Genomic DNA, 25,270 nt, shown 5'->3' on the forward strand with positions numbered 1-25,270 from the left:
TGAAGATGCTTAATGAGAGTCTGGAAAGAGAGTTTACAGTCTAACCAGACACCAAGGTATTTGTAGTTGTCCACATATTCTAAGTCAGAACCGTCCAGAGTAGTGATAATGGGCGGGCGGGCAGCGATCGGTTGAAGAGCATGCATTTAGTTTTACTTGCATTTAAGAGCAGTTGGAGGCCACGGAAGGAGAGTTGTATGGCATTGAAGCTTGTCTGGAGGTTAGTTAACAGTGTCCAAAGAAGGGCCAGATGTATACAGAATGGTGTCGTCTGCGTAGAGGTGGATCAGAGAATCACCAGCAGCAAGAGCGACATCATTGATGTATACAGAGAAAAGAGTCGGCCCGAGAATTGAACCGTGTGGCACCCCCATAGAGACTGCCAGAGGGCCGGACAACAGGCCCGCCGATCTGTAACTTCATTTGTTGACCTCTGTAACCGTAAAAGCCTTGGTTTCATGCATGTTCACATTAGAAGCCTCCTCCCTCAGTTTGTTTTATTCACTGCTTTAGCACACTCTGCAAACCCAGATGTCCTAGCCGTGTCTGAATCCTGGCTTAGGAAGGCCACCAAAAACCCTGAAATTTCCATCCTAACTATAAAAGTTTCCGACAAGATAGAACTGCCAAAGGGGGCGGAGTTGCAATCTACTGCAGAGATAGCCTGCAGAGTTCTGTCTTACTATCCAGGTCTGTGCCCAAACAATGAGCTTCTACTTTTAAAAATGCACCTTTCCGGAAACAAGTCTCTCACTGTTGCCGCTTGCTATAGACCACCTTCTGCCCCCAGCTGTGCCCTGGACACCATATGTGAATTGATTGCCCCCCATCTATCTTCAGAACTTGTGCTGGTAGGTGACCTAAACTGGGACATGCTTAACACCCCGGCAATCCTACAATCTATGCTTGATGCCCTCAATCTCACACAAATTATCAAGGAACCTACCAGGTACAACCCCAAATCTGTAAACACGGGCACCCTCATAGATATCATCCTAACCAACCTGCCCTCCAAATACACCTCTGCTGTCTTCAACCAGGATCTCAGCAATCACTGCCTCATTGCCTGCGTCCGAAATGGGTCTGCGGTCAAACGACCACCCCTCATCACTGTCAAGCGCTCCCTAAAACACTTCAGCGAGGAGGCCTTTCTAATCGACCTGACCCGGGTATCCTGGAAAGATATTGACCTCATTCCAGTCAGTAGAGAATGCCTGGTTATTCTTTAAAAAGTGCTTTCCTCACCATCTTAAATAAGCATGCTCCATTCAAAAAAATATATAGAACCAGGAACAGATATAGCCCTTGGTTCAGTCCAGACCTGACTGTCCTTGACCAGAACAAAAACATCCTGTGGCGTACTGCACTAGCCTCGAATAGCCCCCGCGATATGCAACTTTTCAGGGAAGTTTGGAACTAATACACCCAGGCAGTTAGGAAAGCAAAGACTAGCTTTTTCAAGCAGAAATTTGCATCCTGTTGCACAAACTCCAAAATGTTCTGGGACACTAAAGTCGATGGGGAATAAGAGCACCTCCTTTCAGCTGCCCACTGCACTGAGGCTAGGAAACACTGTCACCACCGATAAATCCACTATAATTGAGAATTTCAATAAGCATTTTTCTACGGCTGGCCATGCTTTCCACCTGGCTACCCCTACCAACAGCTCAGCACCCCCTGCAGCAACTTGCACAAGCCCCCCCGTGTCTCCTTCACCCAAATCCAGACAGCCGATGTTCTGAAAGAGCTGCAAAATCTGGATCCCTACAAATCAACTGGACTAGACAGTTGATGCAAAATTGATGCAACCCCTATTACTAGCCTGTTCAACCTCTCGTATTGTCTGAGATCCCCAAAGATTGGAAAGCTGCCACGGTCATCCCCCTCTTCAAAGGGGGAGACACTTTAGACCCAAACTGTTATAGACCTATATCCATCCTGCCCTGCCTTTCTAAAATCTTCAAAAGCCAAGTTAACAAACAGATCACAACCATTTTGAATCCCACCGTACCTTCTCCACTATGCAATCTGGTTTCAGAGCTGGTCATGGGTGCACCTCAGCCACGCTCAAGGTCCTAAACGATATCATAAACACCATTGATAAAAGACAGTACTGTGCAGCCATCTTCATCGACCTGGCCAAGGCTTGACTGTCAATCACCGCATTCTTATCAGCAGACTCAAAAGCCTTGGTTTCTCAAATGACTGCCTCGCCTTGTTCACCAACTATTTCTCAGAGAGTTCAGTGTGTCAAATCGGAGAGCCTGTTGTCCGGACCTCTGGCAGTCTATGGGGGTACCACAGGGTTCAATTCTCAGGCTGACTCTTTTCTATATCGCACCCGCCCGCCTGACTAGCATCACTACTGTGGACGGTTCTGACTTAGAATATGTGGCCAACTACAAATATCTAGGTGTCTGGTTAGACTAAACTCTCCTTCCAGACTCACATTAAGTTTCTCCAATCCAAAATTAAATCTAGAATTGGCTTTCTATTTTACAACAAAGCCTCCTTCACTCATGCGGCCAACACTTCCTCTGGCCGCCTTTCATTCCAATTCTCTGCTGCCAATGACTGCAACCAATTGCAAAAATCACTAAAAGGTGGAGTCTTATATATCCCTCTAACTTTTAGCATCAGCTGTCAGAGCAGCTTACCGATCACTGTACCTGTACACAGCCAATCTGTAAATAGCACACCCAACTACCTCATCCCCATATTGTTATTTATCCTCTTGCTCTTTTGCACCCCAGTAGCTCTACTTGCACATCACTCCAGTGTTAACGCTACATTTTAATTATTTCGCCTCTATGGCCTATTTATTGCCTTACCTCCCTAATCTTCTACATTTGCACACACTGTACATAGATTTTTATATTGTGTTGTTGACTGTACGTTTGTTTATGTGCAATTCTGTGTTGTTTATGTCGCACTGCATTGCTTTATCTTGGCCAGGTCGCAGTTGTAAATGAGAACTTGTTCTCAACTGTCCTACCTGGTTAAATAAAAGGTGAAATAAAAATAAATAAAGTATTACACTAGCGTAAATTGAAAAGTCGTGTTTTGCATATCCCATAGTGCATTCAAACTGACATTGGGTCTTCTGCATGTAGTCAAATTATGCATTGCAGTACATAAGCACTATAGCAAGTTTAATTTAGGCAGTATGGTGATGTTTGGTGCTGCTGCCTAAATTACACGTGTTACAATAGAAATACCCTAATTGCCCACACTGATCATACAACTGTGTGATTTCAAGTTCCAAGTCTTGTGCCATGCAAGTTCAAAGTAATGGTTTAAGCTCTATAATGATTAAATAAGCCTACATGTCCCAATTCATTTTTATTACAATTTGTATTTGTATCCACTATTACTTGACCCTCCCACAAGGACGTGTGTTTACAGAGGAAATAAATAAAGGTAGGCTAAATCAAACAAAGGTAGGCTAAATCAAACAAAGGTAGGCTAAATCAAACAATGGAACGCTAAATCAAACAATGGAACCCTACAAACGTATGGAAGGGAACGAACACTAAATTGGCAGTTAAATGTAGGTGGTTATTATTTCCTGAGGCTAATAGGAGAAATCCTAGCTGACTGCACAGACTACTTCTACTTCCTTCCTTTCAATACAAGAGCTCTGGGCTGGGCAAAGGAGGGAGAGCCCAAGCTCAGTTCAGAGGGTTTCCATCAGTGCAGGACAATATACTACAAGAGCTTGTTTATACTGCTAGACTGGTGTGACAGCTCCTGCTATTGAACATTGAGAAAAACACATGCCAGGGGTGTATTCATTAGTGCACACCATAGGAAACTGTTGCAAAACGTTTGCAAAGAAAACAAGAGTTCCTTACTGGAAAAGTTCCGCTGATCCCTCTGGCATTAAGGCCAGTTTGGTTCTGAGTAAATACACCGCAGGGGCTTTTCTAGGAAAAGGTTCACTTTGGTGACACAACCACTACCCATTATGTAATAACAGAAATCCGTGAACCAAAGTAAAGTTTCCTATCAACGAACAATATGAATAATAATAGAAGTGACTTTGCTATAAAAGTCGATAGAGTCCATGTCCTGCTGATTAAACTCATTCTCTAGTAGTAGAGCAACTGCAGTTCTGGCCATTATTACTAATGCTGGATTGTAAACATCTGTACTCATATCATGAGTAAAATCATAAAACTCACCGATCATAAATTATGTGTATTGATACTATACTGAATTGTATGTAGAGCGACCATGGTTTGCGGTCCTGACCAGGCTATATCAGGGCATGCAATTAATTGTTTTTTATTAAGAATCTCTATTAGAAATACATTTAGAACAGGAATAGACTTAAGATGCCTAGGAAACTGACCGAATTTGCCTGCCGTCAACAAATAATGTCACCAAAAACAAAATGTTTGCTTTAACTTTATTTATTTTTTATGGCTTTGTTTTTTTCTCTTATTTTTTTCCCCTTACTATAGGTCTTTTTGGCACTACATAATTATCTGATAGGAGTGGGCATGTTAAAATGTTGTTTTTTGTTTGAACAAAAGTCTATTCAAAGCTTTTATCCTTAAGCAAGCAAAGTATGAACACAGCTAATAAAAATAAAGGATCATTTTTACCTCCTTACTTTACACAAAATAAAAACGCTTTTTGGACCCCTTCAGAAATGGGGGTATTAAAATATTTGACATTTGTATCACAAATCAATGTAATGAGACAAAACACGTAAAAACTGTACAAAAATGATAAAATTCATTTAAAAAAGTATTTTGACCAGATGATGCAAAGTTAAGATTATATAGTTTTTGTTTTGTCAGGGTGAAGGACCATAACGCCTAAATGAAAGAAGATGCTATGGGAGTAGAGTTCACAATTCATTTCTTCTGCTGGATGTAGTTGAGGTTGACGTGATGTCGTCCGTGGGGGAGGAGCGGGAAATGCTGATTGGGGTGCACCACAGAACCTGGGGCGGGGCCAAGACAAAGAAAGAAGTAAAGTTAACTACAGTAGGGGCATTTTTGTAAGATCGAAGGGGAGAATTATTTAGAGTACACAAATCAATGAAGTATTACAAATTATACTAAATGAGAGGTGGATCCGTGGCTTTCCCACCCCACCAGATATGCAATAATTAATTGTATTTTTTAAACGGACACCCGTTCTGAATGGACTCGAAGACAGTCCGACCCGTTCCGAAAAGGACAGTGGTAAACTGACCCAAACAGACCCATGCTGGTTCAGGTTCTGAGAGACCCGTTCGGATTCTAAAGAAAACAATTTAAAATATCCAACTGGGCGCTGCCAACGCCATCAATAAACAAGCGATGTTGGCCAAATGAACTACAGTTACGTATCCATAACTGCCTATAACAAACAAAAAAAACTATTAGTTGTATTTCGACGTGTAGCGTATGAACTATACTTTGCTAATACAAAAGTTGTTTACCTCACGGTTCAGCTGTCAGCAATTTGAGCGATAAATGCATCAGGGCATTGCATGACTATAGGCCTAGGCGTTCACTTCATGATATTCGTATTTAAAAAATATATTTTTTTTTTTAAAAAGAGACAAGCTTAGGCCTAGCCCGACAGAAAAAGATAGGTATGCCGGTGTTGTGCCGAAAATCTCCCCCCCTGCCAGAACCCCCCCCCCTTTCTAATTTCTTTAATTTTGTGGCTAGTCAAATACTTTGTGACACGCATCAGTCAAATACTTTCTATAGAACTTCACGTCAAAATAGGCAACCAAAATTAATAATTCATGCATATGTGTTTTATTAAACAGAGAGAGTAAAATCTTGGCAGGCAATAAACATTTCAGAACAACTACGGCTGAATTATTATCCATAGACTTTCAAAAATACTAGTCGAATAAGACATGGGAGAGATGACGAATTTTGGCAAAGAGATTTAGTTAGACCAATACAAAAATCAGTAGCGGATTTAGGTATGGGCGACAACGGCAGCACGGTGTGTGCGCTGAGGGGGGGGGGGGGGGGGGGGGGGGGGGTCGCCCAAGGCGCTATACAAGCTAGAACTGCCACATACACTTGTAACAAATAGCCAAACCGAAAACTGCAGACAAAAATGCTTTCTGCTACTAAGATCAGTGAATGTAGGCTAAACTGACAAAGGAGTGAAGAGCAGAAATCAACTAGCAAGCAAGTCGCAGCAATGAGGAACGCAAAGGGGGGAGATATGGCACAACACCGGCGCCATGTTCCCGACATCGTTTTTTAAATCCTTGTCAGATAGCCTATATATCTGTATAGCAGACGCAGTAGCTTAATTCGTACATTTTTGATCCAAATATTGTTTTATAAAGATAAGCATTATATTGTTAGATTAAAACCTGTTTGGGATAGGGGGCAGTATTTTCACGGCCGGATAAAAAACGTACCCGATTTAAACTGGTTACTACTCTTACCCAGAAACGAGAATATGCATATAATTAGTAGATTTGGATAGAAAACACTCTGAAGTTTCTAAAACTGTTTGAATGGTGTCTGTGAGTATAACAGAACTCATATGGCAGTCAAAACCCTGAGACAAATCCTAACAGGAAGTGGAAATCTGATTTGTGGAATCCCTTTCAAGCCTTTGCCTATGAAACACAGGATTCATTTAGCACTTCCTAAGGCTTCCACTAGATGTCAACAGTCTTTACAAAGTGGTTTGAGTCTTCTCCGGTAAAAACTGACCGAACGAGAGGCCTGGAAAGTTTGTCATAGAGGGAGGGCCATTACTACTATGATGCGCGTGCCCGTGGGTACTCTTTCGTTCCGAAACGTTTTGTAAGACAATGCAATCGTCCGCCTTGAATATTATTGAAGTTCTGATTGAAAAAGGCCCTAAAGATTTGTTATACAACGTTTGACATGTTTGAACAAACGTAAATACATTTTATTTGCACATTCGTGACGACAAGTCCCGCTCATATCGTACATTTTGAGTAGCTTTCGGAACGCGCTAACAAGAAGGAGCTATTGGGACATAAATAATTAACTTTTTCGAACAAAACTACATTTGTTGTGGACCTGGGATTCCTGGAAGTGCCTTCTGATGAAGATAATCAAAGGTAAGTGAATATTTACAATAGTATATTTGATTTTAGATGAGTCCAAGATGGCACTAACCTGTATCGCCTAGCCTATTTTTGTGAGCATAGCACCTCGTTTATTGCAGAGTGTGATTTCCCAGTAAAGTTATTTTTCAATCTGGCAATGCGGTTGCATTCACGAGATGTTAATCTATAATTCTTTGAATGACAATATTATATTTTACCAATGTTTTCGAATAGTAATTTTGTAAATTGTAGCGCTGATTCACCGGAAGCATTTGAGGGAAATATTTTCTGAATGTCACGCGCCGATGTAAAATGCTGTTTTTATATATAAATATGAACTTTATCGAGCACAAAATGCATGAATTGTGTAACATGATGTCCTAGGAGTGTCATCTGATGAAGATTGACAAAGGTTAGTGCTGCATTTAGCTGTGTTTTGGGTATATGTGATGCATGCTAGTTGCTTTGAAAATGGCAGTGTGATTATTTTTGGCAGGGTACTCTCCTAACATAATCTAATGTTTTGCTTTTGCTGTAAAGCCTTTTTGAAATCGGACAACGTGGTTCGATTCAGGAGAGGTATCTATAAAATGGTGTAAAATAGTCATATGTTTGAGAAATTGAAGTTCTAGCATTTATGAGGTATTTGTATTTCGCGCGACGCGATTCCACTGGCTGTTGACTAGGGTGGGACGCAAACGTCCCACGTTGCCCAGACAGGTTAAAGGTGCAACTCAGGTAGGCATAAAACATTCTTCCTCACCTCAAGTTCAACTGTCGGTGTGCACTGCCTTCATAGGTCTGCAGTACCTATGCCAAATAGGCATACCACACCAAACCATCACAAAAGTTGCTTAACTTTATTAGGGTAATATCAAAAGTAAGTCACTGTTCACCGGGAAATTACGAACAGGTTATTATATTGCGGCAATAATTTCAATACTAACAGGCGATTGCCTACCGCAGGCCTACCCAACAAATGACAGTAATAGGTTAATGCTATTTCTTTTACAACAGGCCAACTTTTAGCCTTTAACTAAATACATTGCACAAAATTATTGATACGTTTTCATTGACAAAAAAATGTCAACAAAATGAAATACTTTTTGCATTAGCTATTTAAAGAACTGGTTTTGATAATTAAAATAGACCTACAATAGTAATAAATAAACAATAATGAACTAGACAATTGATAATACGAAAATAAATAAGGTAGAAAATTACATCAAACCTGAATTGCACACAGTCCATTTGGCTGTGCCAACATTCTTCTCATCTTTGTCAACTACAATGTCACAACTTGTCCCTGAGGACATTCCCCTTGTCGACTTCTTTTCACTATACTCTTCCTCCTCTAACTTTCGTTATACTTCAATGAAAAAGGACTCAATCTTCATGATCAACAGTAGCCAAGGCTAATTAACAGAAGACAGGTCCAAATCGGGACCAATCGGTAATACATTTTAATTGCACATACCTGGTACCCGTGGCAATTGTGTCAGACCCGACCCAGATCCGAGACAAAAGTCAGATTTTAGGGCCAGGACCCGATTGGGTCCCAGGTCGGACCTCGGGTCTGTTAAAACCGTGAAGACCTCTAATTCGCATCTCTCTATCGCAGAGCCTCTTACCTTGGGACATGAAGGGCTTGCCGGGTTGTGGGTAGCCCCCGTTGCCCTGCTGGATGAAGTTCTGTGGCATGCGGTAAGGCCAGGACGGGGACAGGGAGTAGTGGGCCGCGTTGCTGTGCTCCCAGGTCCTAGAACCCTGCTGGCTCACCCCCCCAAACTGGGTCTTGTAGCCTGGGTCTACAGGGAAAGGGAGGTCTTTAAATTTGGTCCACAAAACATAATTGGAAAATTGAAACAAGAAAACTACTCAGCCAACCACAATAATTTGATATCATCCTTCTGTCCCAGCACCAGTTTAAGCGCACAGTGAATTAAGTGTGTAGCCCAAAACCACTGGTGTCTCTTACCTGACCACACAATCAGCACCGTTAACAAGGAAACAGACAGTTACTGCTAAAGACAAGGACAAAATCTGACCAGTTAGTCAGACAAACCAACAAAGACTGACTGTTCCGACAACTAGCAGAGACAGAAAGAGCCCAGACAGAGACGGAGCCACCCAGTGTGTACCTGACTTGCCCACAGTGCCGTTAGCCACCATTGCCCCCTGTTGTGCCAGGTGGTTGTGCCAGTGCCTGTCCCGTCCCTGCCCTCCTCCCAGGCCCATGGGCCTCCCCGCCGGCTGGGCGAAGATGATGCTAGGGTCGTTTAGGTTTATAGGGCTAGGGCTGCCACCCCCCAAAGATCCCCCTAGCCCTGTGTTCCCGTTCCCTGGCCCAGGAGCCTGGCGCAGAGGGAATTTAAGGCCGGGCGGGGAGGGCCCTCCAGGGCCGCTGGAAGTCTGGAGGATGGGGCCGTGGATGGGCCAGGAGTTGGAGGGGTGATGGTGTTGGTGATGAACCTGGTGCCCCTGGGACTGATGTGACTGGTGCTGGTTGTGGTGGGACGGCAGCAGTCCCAGAGCAGTGAGGGCTGCAGAGTGGTGGTACTGGCCCGGGTGGGAGGGAGGGAAGCCAAAGAGAGAGAGGGGAACCTGGGGTTGTTGGGACTGCTTGGGGGGTCCCACTCCAGCGGAGGTCTTGGAGGAGGAGGAGGATTGGGGGGAGCTGGAGGATTGGCTGGAACCCTGGGAGAACAGGTTGGGCTGGGGGGAGTAGGGCGGAGTCTGGTGGGAATCAGACTGAGGGGGGGGAAGAGACAGCAGGGTAAGGATGCAGTGGAAAAGACAGAAAGGGAAAAATACAGGAAGGGAAAGAGAAATCAATTAAAAGGCATCACCATACATAGAGGTCTGTACTGATAGATAAAGAAGCTAGCTGCAGCAGTCTCAACGCAGTGTGTTTGAACATGGTTAGGGTGGCTAAGGGAGAGACAGACAACGCCCAGTTGTACTCACACATTCGGAGGGTTGTCTGGTGCGTCCGGGGCGGTCCTGTGGAGGCTGGGGGATGGGAATGGACTGGGAGCTCACCATGGCTTGCACCATGTGGGGAACTGGAGGAAACGGAAGCCAACCATTACATCACTCAGTCAATGAGCCACTGCTGCCCTCTGCTGGGAGGTAGTAGTCATGACAAAACTCAGGGCTTTAAAATCAACAATTAGATACTGTACATGGGCTCCTATACGATACGTTTTAGTTTGAAATGATACCATCGGTGCCATTCGGTTTGACTACACAACGAATCGATGCGATTCGGTTCAATGCAATACGATTCGATGCACAAACACATTCATTTTCCATTCTAAATTAAAATGTGCTGCTGATGGAGCTCATCAGCTGGGACTCTTGGAGCTGGATCTGTCTGAGCTTGTTATTTTTTACAGATTCATGTTTGAGCTTTTAATATTTATCATTTACAAATTAGCTATGACATAGCCAATGAATATATAGCACAACTTTGGATTTCACTCCCATCTCAAAATCAAATGGTTTTGACTGTTTTTACAGATTGATCTTCTCGTCGTCTCTAGTTTTGGCCATGCAGTGCGACTCGCAAAAGTGATTGCTGGCTTCCCGAGTGGAGCAGTTGTCTAAGACACTGCATCGCAGTACTAGCTGTGCCACTAGAGATTCTGGGTTCGAGTCCAGGCTGTCGCAGCCGGCCGCGACCGGGAGACCCATGGGACGGCGCACAATTGGCCCAGCGTCGTCCAGGATAGGGGAGGGTTTGGCCGGCAGGGATGTCCTTGTCTTCCGGGTTAGGTGGTCAATGTGTCAAGAAGCAGTGCGGCTTGGTTGGGTTGTGTTTCGGAGGACGCACGGCTCTCGACCTTCGCCTCTCCTGAGTCCGTATGGGAGTTGCAGCGATGAGACAAGACTAACTACCAATTAGATACCACGAAATTGGGGAGCAAACGGGGTAAAAAAAAATACATTTTTAAAAGTGATTGCTGTCCTCGTTATAAAGTAATGAACTTTACCCTATATATCCAAAAATTACCATATACACTGATTGTTCAAAGCAAACCTACTGCTGATGGTGAACCTGAACAATCAAAATAAACTCTATTGCAACCCCCAATCAGCAGGTAGGCCTACAGCCAGTTGCCTCTCCGATAGCTTACTTTTATTCCAGTAAATCAGTGCACAGATGACAACCTAAATTACATCTGAAAGATGCATGCTACATTTGGATCGGTTTAGGGTCCGCAGACCGATACACTTGTATCTTAAACATTTGAATTGGGGACCGATGCGTATCGGTGAATCGTTACATTCCTACCTGAATTTGTCCAAATGAAACTCTTGTTTTGCTCTGTTTGCTTCTCAAAAGGTAAACTGTTTACGTAATGAATTCACCCCAGAGGAGTAATTAGACCAAGACGGTAGCAAACAGTTGCAAAACCCTTTGCAACGGAAACAGTTTACTCCAAACAGAAAAAGTGTTGGCAACGAAAACAGGAGTTTCTAGTCGACAAATTCAGATAGGTCCCTCCGTTTCATTTCTGTTTTCTTCCAAGCGGATACACCCCCTATCAGGTGTGTGTGTGTGTGTACCTAGTCCCCCTGCGGCTCTCTGTCTAAGATGACGGTACTCTTGGCAGTCCCTCCGTACGTGACCCATGTCACCACACTGGAAACAGCGACGCTCCCGTGGCTCATGTTCGTCTCCCTCCTTCACATCCTCCTCTTTCTCATTCTTCCTCATCCCCCTGTTCAGACAGACACGCACACAGAAGCAGAGGATTAGCTCACTGAAACATGCAGCCACCACTTGACATAGGTTCAAATACTATTATAAATAAGTTCAAATACTGTATCTGTGCTTGATTGAGCTCGTCTTCAAAAGAACCAATGCAAAAAAAGTCTCAAAAGTGCAAAGCCCTTCCACCTCTAATTATTTCAAATAGTATTTGAACCCAGGTCTGTCACACACACGCTCACACACTAGTTCCGAAAGAAACTCACTGATGTTCTCTCCCAGTGTACCTGCGTCTCTTGGGGCAGTCCTTCATGTAATGGCCGATCTTGCCACAGACCCGACAGCACCTGTCATTAGGTGCCAGCTCCCCGTCCGTTAGCACCTTGGAGTCAAAGAAGTAGTACTGCACCACAGAAGAAACAATGTTAGACATGAGAACAGGTCTTCTATAGACAAATGGAATAATTTGACATCAACAGTGTACAGCCCAGGCAACAATGCCCATAATTACAACAGGTCTCAGAGTGCAGATCTTGGATCAGGTCCCCCTCTTGTTCATTATCATTTAAAAAGGCAAAAATGATCCTATATCAGCACTCTGAATAAAGCCCTGTTTCTAGTGTGTGCCGTACCGCCTCCAAGCCAGGCTGGGGGTAGAAGGGGGTACCAAACAGCTTCCTGCCGTTGATGAAGGCCTTCATGATGAAGTTAGTCACTAAGGAGAGACAGAGAAAGGGGTGTGTTGGGGACCATGATCACTGAACTACTACAGAGAGTACAGACCATAATCACTGAAGTACTGTGGTAGACGACACATACTTGGCCTGATAAGGATAACTTAGGAGTAGGGTTGCAAAACTCTCGTAACTTTCAATAAATTCTGTGATTTTCCAGAAATCCTGGATGGAGTATTCCAGATTTCCTGCTCATCATCTCCTGACTCTGGGGAAACCTCCAACTGGGATTTCGGGAAAACTAGGGATTTGTTGAAAGTACCTGAAATGTTGCAACCCTACTTAGGAGACATAGTTCACTTACTTTTGCGAGAAACTCCAGCACCAAGATTGTGATTCAAGTCAAAGGGATCTAAGGAACAAACAAAAAGTAATCAATCGGTCCTTTCATCATCACAACCATGTGAGTGAGAAGGATAGTTTCACTACCTTCAATAGCGATGCACTTGGAGGTCCACTGCTTCTCGAAGGTGGTGAGTCGTTTCCTCTGGCGGATGCTAATGACATGCTCCTTAAAGTCAAACTCCTCGGTGTAGAACCTGAGCAGGCCCAGCCACAGCTCCCCCACAGACTCACGGTTTTGCTGCAGCTCTGGCAGATGACGACGCTATGAGGGAGGACAAGGGACAGTGAGCTTTATCAGAACTCTTTAGACTACAACGACAAGTAAGCAAAACAACAAGCGTATTCAAGGTCATCATTTAGGAGAGGCAGGTGTGTGTAGGATTTGGTACATTCAGTTGCGTTGATGACTGAACTCACCAGTTCCTCGAGGTCATCACAGAAGAAGGCATTCCAACCATCCACCATCCTCTGTGGTACAGTATGTCCGTCAAAGATCTAAGGAACAGGTCGACTTTGGGTTATTTCCTAAAGCTTTTACAAAGACTTTGAGTGGGTTCTGTTGGTGTCAGCTACATCCACACTGACTGGCTATAACAGGATGAACTTGTTACAAGGGTTAGCAGAGGGTAAGTGAACAGTACCTCTTGGAGAACAGGGATGACAGGGGGCTGTCTCTGCTGCAGGAAGTAGAGCACCATGAGGATGTATGCATAGGACGACAGACTTCCTCTGGACGCGTCACCTATGTCACACCGCTTTGCAAACACCTTCATGGTGTATCCCAGGAACTGCACGCGAGGGTCTAGAGCCGCGTAGGTAGCCAGCATTCTGGTGTTGTGTTGAGCCTGAAAGAGGACCGACGCAAATGAATCCATACAGATGTATAGTACACAATCACTGATTACACAGCAACTTAGCTTGACTTACAAAGGACATTTTACCCAATGATAGTACTCTGTCCCTTACCAGTCCTTGTTATGGCTATCTGTAACGTTAAGTAATGACCTCCGTTTACTCACCAGCGTATTGTAGAGGCTGATGTCTGCCTCCAGTCCGCTCGGTCTGTGTTCAAACTTCACAATAGGCACTTTGGCTGTTGTAATAGGCAGGATGTTCCTCAGACCTGATAGAGGAAAACACAGGTCATCAATCACCAAGTCACAAAATATGACAGACTGCATTCATAACAAGTAGTCAAACCACGCATCCTGAAAGGGGTCAATGTAATGTGCTGTGAAAGAACCTCTTACCTGCGTGTTTCTTTAGCACCTTGGCTAGGTCTTCGATGATCTCTTTGCAGTTCAACTTCTGTTGAGTAGAGGGGTAGACAGATATACATCTCAGAATGACTGGGGAGACAAAGACCTGCGGGAAAGAGTTTCGCATTCAAAATGGACACCCCACGTACCTCTCCGGTGTCGTGGCCCTCCAAGGTCATGCAGATGTCCAGGTCACTGTCACGGAAACCAAAGCCATTCTTGGAGGAGCCAAACAAACACAGCTGGGCCTTGTCTGTGGGATGATATCATAGATGTTTTATAATACCGAGGTTGTACTACACAGAATAGTAAGTTCCATATTCTTGTGAACTGCTGTTACATATGCAATTCAGTTCTGTACGTACCATTGTATTCCTTTCGTATAAACCTCTCCAGACTACCCATGACCTGCTCTCTCTTCTGCTGCTCTCCAGGAGAGGGGGACAGCTCATCTACAAACAATCAGAAAAAGTATATTTAGCATGTTTGAGTATTCCTATTTGTGCATGTGAAGTCTATATATACAGGTTTTACCAGTGTAGTGTTCAACACATGTCTTAGCTCCATAATATAGAAGATCTGCTTGGACAAAATCTGGACATAATCACTCAAGACAGCAGAATGATGTTAAGCAGCAAATGACTTACGGTAGCAGAGTCTACAAAGGCCATCCAGGATGTCTCTGAAGCGGTCGGTCATGGGAGGCAGCGGTTTGAGCTCGATCTTCTTGAAGTCCTCAGGACAATCGTCCTTCAGATGCCCATCTCTCTTACAGATGCTGCACACGACTGTAGGAGGCTGCAGGGGAGAAAAATAAAGATAATTAAGCAAATCCTGTGAACTTAATTCTGGAACTTACACTAAACGTCTGTCAAAGCAAGTTTAGAATTTTCATTATCCAATTCAAAACAATCAAAAAAGCATTTTGTACAGGTACCTTTCCTCCTGTGAAGATCATCCTGTCAAATATATAATGCAGGTCCTCTGGTGCAATATGTCCCTGCTTCTCAGACACATGCTTAGCTTCCTCTTCCTCACTGTCCAGCAGGCCGTTCTGGGGCGAGGGGGAGGCGGAGGAATGCTCCAGGGTAGTGCCAGGCTCAGCTCCAGTCCCATCTGTAGAACTGTCCCCCTCACTGAGGACCAAGTCCATAAGGCCAGCGTTTAATGCCCGCTCTGCTCCATCCTCTTCATCACTTTCACCCTCCTCCTTCTGTCCTGTCTCAGAGCTCAGACTGTTCCCTTCCTTCCCATTGCGCTCTCCACCTCCACTCTTCTCAGCCACCTCTTCTCCTCCCTTTCCATCTCCTTCCTCTGGTTTCATGTCGCCATGTTTGCATGTCTTCTTGCCTCTCTGGCGCCCTCCTGTGTCCCTGTCCTTGCTCTGCGGGCAGGCAAAGTATTTGTAGGCAGTACGAAAGCGCTCCTGGACATACTCAAAGACCATCTGGCTGTTCAGGCTGCGGGCAACATTCCTCTTCAGGGCAAACGGATCTGAGAAGAAATGGAGGAGGATAACTTTAAAGGTGATAGAGCAGTGGTGTGTAGAAACTGACAGAAAAAAAGTCCCTTCTGACCTTTCCACCACATTACTTTAAGGTATTCACACCTAGTAAGTCAGCACTCTCATTGAGGGAAACAAGTAGAAAGGACAGAAAGCGGTAACAATCGAAGGGAGCTAGTCACATAGAAAACAAAACTGACTGCTATTTAGAATTGTGTGTGGGGGGGTCACATAGAAATAAGAATGAACAGAAAGGGCTTGGAACCTCTATCCCTGGCAATTTAACTGGTCAACTCATGGGTACACTCACAATGGCTGTCTGGTATTGTGAGGTAATCATTTCCATTGTAAAGTAGAATGTTCATTCAAATGATGTTAACTGATGTGGTTCATGCAATGGTATGTATTTTTTGTAATGACATTTGAGTTGAATCAACAAATCCCAGTACAAATTGATAGGTACACTTTCCTGCTTTGCTCCTATGGGTACACTCACAATGGTCGCCGGTCCACCCATTATGCCATAATTGACTTGAATGGGGACGACCCTTCTATTAATTCTTATTTCTATGGGGGATCATGTCAGCTCTATTCATTACATTTTTATCTGCAACATTCTGAACGTTTCAACTCTGAATACCCTGTTCAGTGGTCCGTCTCCCTCCCCAGCCTGTCTGTTCAGTAGTCTCTCCCTCGATGGCAAACCTGTCTGTTTTAGTGGTCTCTCTCCCCTCAGTCTTACCCTCGATGGCCAACCTGTCTGTTTAGTGGTCTCTCTCCCCTCAGTCTTACCCTCGATGGCCAACCTGTCTGTTTAGCGGTCTCTCTCCCCTCAGTCTTACCCTCGATGGCCAACCTGTCTGTTTAGTGGTCTCTCTACCCTCAGTCTTACCCTCGATGGCCAACCTGTCTGTTTAGCGGTCTCTCTCCCTCAGTCTTACCCTCGATGGCCAACCTGTCTGTTTAGTGGTCTCTCTCCCGCAGTCTTACCCTCGATGGCCAACCTGTCTGTTTAGCGGTCTCTCTCCCCTCAGTCTTACCCTCGATGGCCAACCTGTCTGTTTAGTGGTCTCTCTCCCTCAGTCTTACCCTCGATGGCCAACCTGTCTGTTTAGTGTTCTCTCTCCCGCAGTCTTACCCTCGATGGCCAGCCGTCGTCGGGGCCAGTTCTTCATCTCTCTGGAGAGGAGCTCTTTGAGGCGGATGCTGATGATGCGTTCCTCCAGGGCGAACTCCAGAGTGTAGAACCGAAGCAGCTCCAGCCACAGCTGGCCCAGGGACACCCCTTTACCCAGGTCCAGGTCCAGGGCCAGGCGCGTCTGAGAGGGAGCAGAGCGAGAACACAGAGTGAGATGGGACATATGAACTAAGCCTAAGAATACATGGACAGTAGCCACAAAGAAGAACAGAGGCACTCTGAATGCCATAGGTGGCATGGATAAAAAAGGAAATGGACTGGTAAGAAATATGGTGAGTAATCAGTCTAGCTAACACACCAATACAATGCTTTGTAGCACTTCTGAGAAAAGGGGATACACTCAATCCTTTGAAGAACTCTGCTTTTACCACTGCAGAATATAAACATATTACAATGTGCAGTCATATCATTTCTTGAATTAAAAAACATTTTGAAAAAGAAAATGAAAGCCTTGTCTAGAGTACTCACCATTCCCTCTGTATGCTGGTTCTTCACAGCAGGTTTCTTCTGCTCAGGCTTGGCCTTCCCTCCTTCCCCCCTGCCATCCCCCCGTCCCTCTGTACTGGGGGGCCGGTGCTCCCATCCCACAAATATATCCATCTCTATCCCCGTCAGATGGTACTCATCCACAGCCTTCACATCAAAGCCTTCGATCTGAATTCAACCACATAAGTTATAAACAGCATTAACAAAAACAGCAACAAGCACAGTAAAAACATCTTAAACAAAAGCAAAAAAAAATATTATGACCTGAAAGAAAATGAATCAGTTCAAATATGTGCAGCAATAGTGGTGACTATTTTAATAAAATATCAACCTTTGTGTGGTGTCACCTACCCAGTAGCCGAAGTAGACAGGAAGGATGGGCTCTCTGCGTTGTTGGAGGAAGAAGATGACCATGAGGGAGAAGGAGTAGGACGGGATTCCCCCTTCTGCCTGGCAGTCAATATGGCACAACTACAGGGACAAACAAGCACAAACAATATAGTCTTTATTTAAATGAGGTAAGTCATTAAGAACACATTCTTTCTGGTCAGGGGCTGTCGTCATCAAAACCACTAAAGCGACAATATGCTAAGCTAGGTAAAGCAACCATATAATTTACAATGAAATACACTCTACTCATAAATGCTGAAGAAAACATTGGTATGGTTTAGTCATCAAAGGCCAAAACATTGTTACATTTGCTATTTCCACTAAAAGCACTAGCGTCAACTAGACAGATGCTATTTACAGCATATGCTGGTATCCATAAAATACTATTTTCCCCAGACCAGCCTTACCTTAGCCCAGAGGCGGAAGGCCAAGACCAAAGGCACCAGTCTGGGTTCCAGTCTAGCTAGGGCAGCCAGGTGGTTGGTGGTGAGGCAGGCCACATCATTACCTGCACTCACCTTGCACATCAACCCACTGTGGAGATACAACACACTGATCAGGGTTGTATTCATTAGGCACCAAACGGAAGAAAACGGACTGAAGCAGAGATGGGTTACCTGAACTTGTCCAATAACGAACTCTCATTTTTATTTTGTTGCAAAATGTTTTGCTACGCTGTGCCCAGGAATTAAAAACACACCCAGGAACCACTAACTCAGAGGATATTTCAAAAAAGTAGGTTGTAAATGGATAACAGTAGAGCTCATAGAAAACAGAATTGACCTTCCACTGACCTGTTGACATCTCTGCAAAACACTACCGGAACTTTGGCGTGAAAGTCAGACTCAACCTCAGAATATTGAGCTGGAAAAAGAAAGGCCAACATTCTTTGACTGCTCCCAAACCCAACACAACTATCTCCTGGCTGGCTAACCAATTTACATAGTTTACCGCCTGAAAGAGATTAAACAAATCTAATTTACGAAAGGGGGTTGTATTAAAACTACTGTGCATTAGTTCAGAGTTCTATTCATTTTATTTTCTCATAACCTTCATTCGAGGTGGTTAATATGAGCTCTCCAAGCTAACAAATAACTTCTTATGCTGAATTTACAGTCTCAACACTGTGTGTGTGTGTGTGTGTGTGTGTGTAGGGCTGTTTAACACACCACTGTTCTTCACGATTTCCAGTACTTGTATCAGCACATCTGGTTGAGTCATCTGGAGAGACAAAAACATTACATTTATTATTAAGAGTCAAGGCATCAACATGTCATATTAAATTCAATCAAATGTCTTCATAAAGCAGTTTATACATCAGCAGTAGTCAAAGTGCTTTTACTGTGACCCACAACCTAGAACCCAAAGACCTAACAGGAGTTGTTAATTTGAGTCCTGTTTTAGTGTCCTGTCTAGGAGTCCAATCATTCACAGGTTCTTGGATCCCTCCAACTGATAAAAATCCTATCCAAGACAATCAAGGTGAAAGCGATCAAAGATCATCTGATACAGACTGACAATAAGGCGATAATGCAAATCAAGGCTGTGTCCCAATAGTCTTGAATAACCTCCTTCCTGTTTCCTACGTTGATTACCACTGATCTTACAATCATTTGACTTGCACCCACATTGCATTTAACACCTGCACACTTCGCATTTACACTCAGCGGCCAATTTATTAGGTACATCCATCTAGGTCTAGGTCAGACACACTTTTGCTTCCAGAACAGCCTGAATTCTTCAGGCCATTGAATCGTTGCTCAATTGGTATCAAGGGACCTAACGTGTGTCAGGGGAAAAAAATAACATTCCCCACACCATTACAGCACCACCACCAGCCTGTACCATTAACACCAGGCAGGATGGGGTCATGGTCTCATGTTGATTTTGCCAAATCCTGACTCAGGAACCAGGATTCGTCAGACAAGGGACTGTTTCTACAGTCCTCAATTGTCCAGTGTTGGTGATTGCGTGCCCTCTGGAGCCGCTTCTTCTTGTTTTTAGCTGATAGGAGTGGAACCCGGTGTGGTCGTCTGCTGCAATAGCCCATCCCTGACCAGGACCGACGAGTTGTGCATTCCGAGATGCCGTTCTGCGCCATTTGTGGCCCGACTGTTACCTTGCATGATTCTCCTTTGACCTCTCATCAACAAGCTGTTTTCACCCACAAGACTGCTACTGACGGGATGTTTTTTGTTTGCCGCACCATTCTCGGTAAACTCTAGACACTGTCATGCGTGAAAAGCACAGGAAGACATTTGAGACACTGGAACCGGCACGCCTGGCACAGATGATCATACCACACTCAAAGGTCACTTGTTTTGCCCACTAATGTTCAATCGAACAGTAACTGGATGCCTGTCTGCCTGCTTTATATAGCAAGCCAAGGCCACGTGACTCACTGTCTGTAGGAGCGAACCATTTTCGTGAACAGGGTGGTGTAGCAAATAAACTGGCAACTGCGTAATTATAATTTGCATTAGTGAGTTGTTAAGAAACAGACAAGACTTACAGTGGAGGGGTAGGTGACGTCAATGTTGATGTCACTTGTCTTGAAGGCAAATCGGGTGAGACAGGAGCCGTAGAGGCGGAGGGCGCAAACTGAAGAAAAAAAACACCAACAAAAGCCATTAATTATCCAGGGATCTATTGATACCATACATTAACCAGGGATCTATTCATACCATACATCAAACAGTATTCTATTCATGCCATACATTCAACAGGATTTCATTCATACCATTTCCCTACTATTGCATTATATTTGTTTATTGCCACCCTGGGAACCTTTGCCACTCCTGTAAGCCTATACTTACAATAAGCTACTTTCAACCATCTAGACATGGCAGATGAACAGTCTAGATGACAGGAAGGAGACAGGAGGATAGAAATACTTGGGTTACCTGAGAGGTGCTGCTGGATGATGATCTCCATCCTGGTGACCACTTCCTTTCGCATCAGGAAGTCCTGGTCAGAGATGCCATGTTGTTGGGTGACCTGAAGGACGGCAGCGTCCACGGCTCTGAGCTGGGCTGGGGAGGGGGCAGGCAGAGCACGCAGCTCATTCTCCTCCTGCTTCTCCTAAACACAACACAGGGGAGAGGGACAAAGGAAGGATGAATCCAAATCCCCTCTAATGGCACTGTCTAATCGATTGGAGAGAATGTGGACAGAATTTGGAGTTTGGGGGAGATACAAAATGGCCGACGTAGGCTAAGGAAGCAGCAAAATAGTAAGAATGCATACAGATACACCAATAAGCTCCACCTCAATTAACCATTTCCACTTCTGAAATAACAAAGATGGAAATAACAGCCTAGGATTTTCTTTCAAGTCACAGTATCCATCAGTTGTTGGAGAACAGGACAATTATGACAAAATAAATAAAAGTTGCTAACTTTTTCTCTCACCATGATGTTCTTCTTGTGTCTCTTTTCCTTGATGTGTTTGTGTGCCCCCTGTACGTTCTCTATGTGTATTGAACATAGCTTGCATAGGTACTGGAAGTTAGGGTACTCTGGAGACGGCTGTAGAGACAGGAAGCAGTGAAACCAATTATATATGTGAGAGACCAGCTACTGATAGTGCCCCTCACTGTACACACATGCACATTTTTTAAACCCCTCAGCGATGTGTTGAACTGTTGACTATTAACATTGTTATTGTTTTTCCTGGTGGAGGGTTCTCAGCAAAGAACAACAAGTTGATAAGACATCTGACCTAAGAAGTTGCCTTAAAATGTAAAATTGTGTCCACAAATTCCAGTCAACTGTTACAGACAATACAGTGGCTTCAGGAAGTATTGCCACCTTGACTTTTTCCACATTTTGTTGCATTATAATCAGAATTTAAAATGGATTAAATTGAGATTTTGTGCCACTGATCTACACACAATATCCCACAATAATCAAAGTGGATTTTTTCAAAGAATTGTTTACAAATTAATAAAAAACTCAAAGCTGAAATGTCTTGACTCAATAAGTATGAAAAGAATGAGAAAAATATTCCAAAACATGCATCCTGTTTGCAATATGGCACTAAAGTTACACTGCAAACTTCTTGTCCTGAATACAAAGCATTATGTTTGGGGAAAATCCAACATATCACCGAGTACCACTCTTCATATTTTCAAGCATGGTGGTGGCTACATCACATTATGGATATGCTTGCCACCTGCAAGGACTAGGGTGTTTCTTTTAGGATACAAATAAATAGAAGAGCTAAGCACAGGCAAAATCCTAGAGGAAAACATGGGTCAGTCAGCTTTCCAACAGACACTAGCAGACAAATTCACCTTTCAGCAGGATAATAACAGAAAACTCAAGGCCAAATATATTGGAGTTGCTAAGCTTACAAAAAGATGACAGTGAATGTTCCTGAGTGGCCTAGTTACAGTTTTGAATTACATCTGCTTGAAAATCTATGGCAAGGCTAAAATGGCTTTCTAGCAATGATCAACAACCAACTCGACAGAGCTTGAAGTGTTTAAACAATCCAGGTGTGTGAAGCTCTTAGAGACTTACCCAGAAAGACACACAGCTGTAATCGCTGTCAAAGGTGATTCCAACATGTATTGACTCAGGGGGTTCAATACTTACCTAATCACAGATTATTAGCATTTATTTATCTTTAAGAAATTTTCAGATTTTTTCTTCCACTTTGACATGAGTATTTTGTGTACATCATTGACAAAAAAAGAAAATTAAATCAATTTTAATCCCAATTTGTAACAAAATGTGGAAAAAGTTAAGGGGTGTGAATACTTTCTGAAGGCACTGTAAATACAGACAACTGATAAACAAACTGAAGTAACTTATTTTCTCGCCTCACCTTGACCAGTCTGTGTATGTAGTCTCTGTAGAGGCGATCCTCAGCCTGTCTGAGACCCAGCTTCTGCTCAGAGGTCATGTTCCTTCCATGACCCTCCTCATTGACCCCTGACCCCTCCACAGCAGATTGCCCTGTCTCCAACACAGCACCGGCCTTCACGCCTGCAAACACAGACAAACCAACTCTTCACTTATAGTCAGCATGTAGATAAATGTTATGACCAGGAAGTGTTTATATGACAAAAAAATAAAAATAAAACAGCAACAGGTCTAACACAGACATATTGTAGCGGCAAATGGCTCAAACATTAAACAGCTATGTAGCTAAAGTATAGAATAACGCACCAGGTGACTTCTCCTTCAACGGCCCCATCTTGGGGGTCTTGGTCTGTGCAGTAAGGACATCGTCAGATGAGGTGGCCACCGTACCTGCCCCTGTGTCTCTCACTCCACCAGCCGGGCTCCCGCCTGTAGCCACCATGGCCCTAGCGTCACCCCCCTGCTGCTGGCCTCCCAGTCCCACCATCCCCTTCCTCCTCTCCCCAGAGCTGGTCCTCCCAGTCAGCCTGCGAGGCTTCCCTGGGTCCTGAGGGCTGGCCGTGGAGGCTCTGCCTGTCCCACGGTTACTGCCTTGGTCCTTATGGTCCTCCCTGGCTGTGGTGATGTTCTCCTTGCTCCGGCAGGCAGTGGCAGGCTTGGGGCCAGGCCCCTCCCTCTGTGTCGCTGGAGCCTCTTTCAGGGACCTGGAGCTGGTGGAGGATGGAGCTGTGGCTCCCCTGGCCTCATTGCGAGAGTGCTTGATTGATTTTAGGGGGCTTTTTGATTCCTCCATGCCTCGATCCAGTCCTCTCCCTCACCCGGGCTGAAGAAAACTAACTACTACTCTGTATTGAGGATGGGGAGGCAGCTAGTCCAATGAAAATCGGAAGAGATGAAAGTCATACATTTTTGGCATTACCTACATTGATCTTAAAAGAACAATAGCCTAAACTATTCATAGACACTTAATACTATCAAAACATAGCATATTGAACTAATTCTGCATCTGCTAGGAAGAACTGAGAAAGTAGCCAGTGGCAAAACATTTAGCTTGCAATGAAGCCCCAAAGGCCTGATCAAAACAACTACATCCTAGTTAGGAACATATATGGGTTACAGTAGTTAGACCAATGCATAAAGGGTAGTAATATAACTTGCTAATTTTACTGCAAATATACATTATTACGATATAACGAAGAGAGTGGCTAGTTGGCTAGCTGAGAAAAACCTAGGCTGAAGCACTTGTGTTTGTTATGAAACGAAACCAACCCACAATATCCTGCAAGGGCCTTCTCGCATAGCGAGACACCCTGCAGATGCAAACAAACGGGGAAAGTGACATTTAAAATAACACCTAGACAAATAAATACCGTGCAGCTCGAGCAGACTTGCTAGCTACCTGACAAATGTTTGTATTTGCTAACGGTAGCTAACTAGCCACCTCGTAAATCGAAGTACCTGATAAATGGCTAGCTTGCTAGCTAGCAAGTTAACCATCTATCCGCTAGCTGGCCAGCGGCTGGTAAGCCTTTCTATAGACAAGTGTTTGACTAGCCACCCGACCCTATAAAACTGACACACGACAAAAGCGCCAGAACATGAAAAATAATATACAATGCCTTACTGTAATATGCAGATTTTAGCTCTAAAATACGTCTAATTTCTGTTAATCTTCCTGCTCAGTATTTTGTTGTTTTCATTCACGGATCAAAACCATTGCGGTATGATCAAAACAGCACCATGGACGCCATGTTAATTCTTGCATAGGGCATTGTGGGTACCTTTATTGAATGTAGGTGTATCAAAGAATATGTATATACTGACAAGAAACTTGTCCCTCCGCCCTAACAATGGGAGTCGGCACCGCGGGCTGTCTTCCTCCCGCCTATCTTTCTTTGGATTGGTGCATACATCTAATTATTTTAATGTATTTTGAATATTCGATGAGGGTTGTCGTCAACCGCCAGTAATCCACGGAGATAGATGGTATGCTGCCAGCCACATGCCATGAATATCCATATCTATCTGCCCCTTACTCTCTGGTTGTATTCATGAAAGTATTATGGGATGAAAGCCATTTGAATTTTAAGGAAGTATTTTTAATGTAAAGTAAATTAAAATTCATAGAAAATTGCCAAAAAATACAAAAAATATTTTGAGGGATTTGGAGGGATGGGGTCCATTTAAAGTGGGTTGTATTCATGAAAGTCTTATTGATAGAAAATAGCCAAAGCCCAAAAATACAAAAGCAGGGTGAATTCCATTATATATTATATTAGTGCAACACCTGATACATTTCTGAAATGCTCAAGATGTTTCCTAATCACACAAAAAATGAACACATGTTGATATGATATTCGCAGGATGCATGACACACACATTTGTGTTCACAACCAAACTCATATTTTCTGTTCACATTTGGTAAACTGGGACAGCAGGTTAGATCAACTGGGACACAATTATCATAGTCCTAATAGTTTATTTTAATTTTATTTTTATTTCACCTTTATTTAACCAGGTAAGCTAGTTGAGAACAAGTTCTCATTTACAACTGCGACCTGGCCAAGATAAAGCAAAGCAGTGCGACACAAACAACAACACAGAGTTACACATTGAATAAACAAACCAACATACAGTTAATAATACAATAGAGAAAGTCTATATACAGTGTGTGCAAATGAGGTAGGATAAGGGGGGTGAGGCAATAAATAG

The 25,270-nt window shown here is 43.8% G+C and overlaps 1 protein-coding gene across 4 annotated transcripts; it reads right to left on the reverse strand.

The window, feature by feature from the left end:
• Positions 1–4,397: 4,397 nt before the first annotated feature.
• Positions 4,398–24,365, reverse strand: LOC115158674 (terminal uridylyltransferase 4). 4 transcript variants are annotated; one of them, XM_029707873.1, is made up of 29 exons: positions 24,183–24,365; positions 22,865–23,426; positions 22,521–22,681; positions 21,101–21,217; positions 20,594–20,771; positions 20,203–20,291; positions 18,860–18,911; positions 18,485–18,554; positions 18,098–18,224; positions 17,652–17,771; positions 17,283–17,468; positions 16,755–16,935; positions 15,050–15,606; positions 14,760–14,910; positions 14,478–14,564; positions 14,262–14,365; positions 14,104–14,161; positions 13,873–13,976; positions 13,495–13,698; positions 13,271–13,348; positions 12,938–13,115; positions 12,813–12,860; positions 12,407–12,489; positions 12,062–12,177; positions 11,630–11,784; positions 10,025–10,122; positions 9,199–9,808; positions 8,689–8,865; positions 4,398–4,954 (listed from the first exon to the last, which is right to left on the reverse strand). In XM_029707873.1, the coding sequence occupies exons 2-29, from the start codon at positions 23,349–23,351 to the stop codon at positions 4,866–4,868; spliced, it is 4,665 nt and encodes a 1,554-aa protein (XP_029563733.1). In that variant the 5' UTR covers positions 23,352–23,426; positions 24,183–24,365; the 3' UTR covers positions 4,398–4,865. The 4 variants fall into 4 exon arrangements, with proteins under 4 accessions (XP_029563733.1, XP_029563731.1, XP_029563732.1 ...); XM_029707871.1 differs by having other exon boundaries at positions 12,041–12,177; XM_029707872.1 differs by having other exon boundaries at positions 21,089–21,217.
• Positions 24,366–25,270: the final 905 nt, after the last annotated feature.

The sequence above is a fragment of the Salmo trutta genome, chromosome 22, assembly GCF_901001165.1.
Source record: "Salmo trutta chromosome 22, fSalTru1.1, whole genome shotgun sequence".
Classification (NCBI taxonomy): domain Eukaryota; kingdom Metazoa; phylum Chordata; class Actinopteri; order Salmoniformes; family Salmonidae; genus Salmo; species Salmo trutta.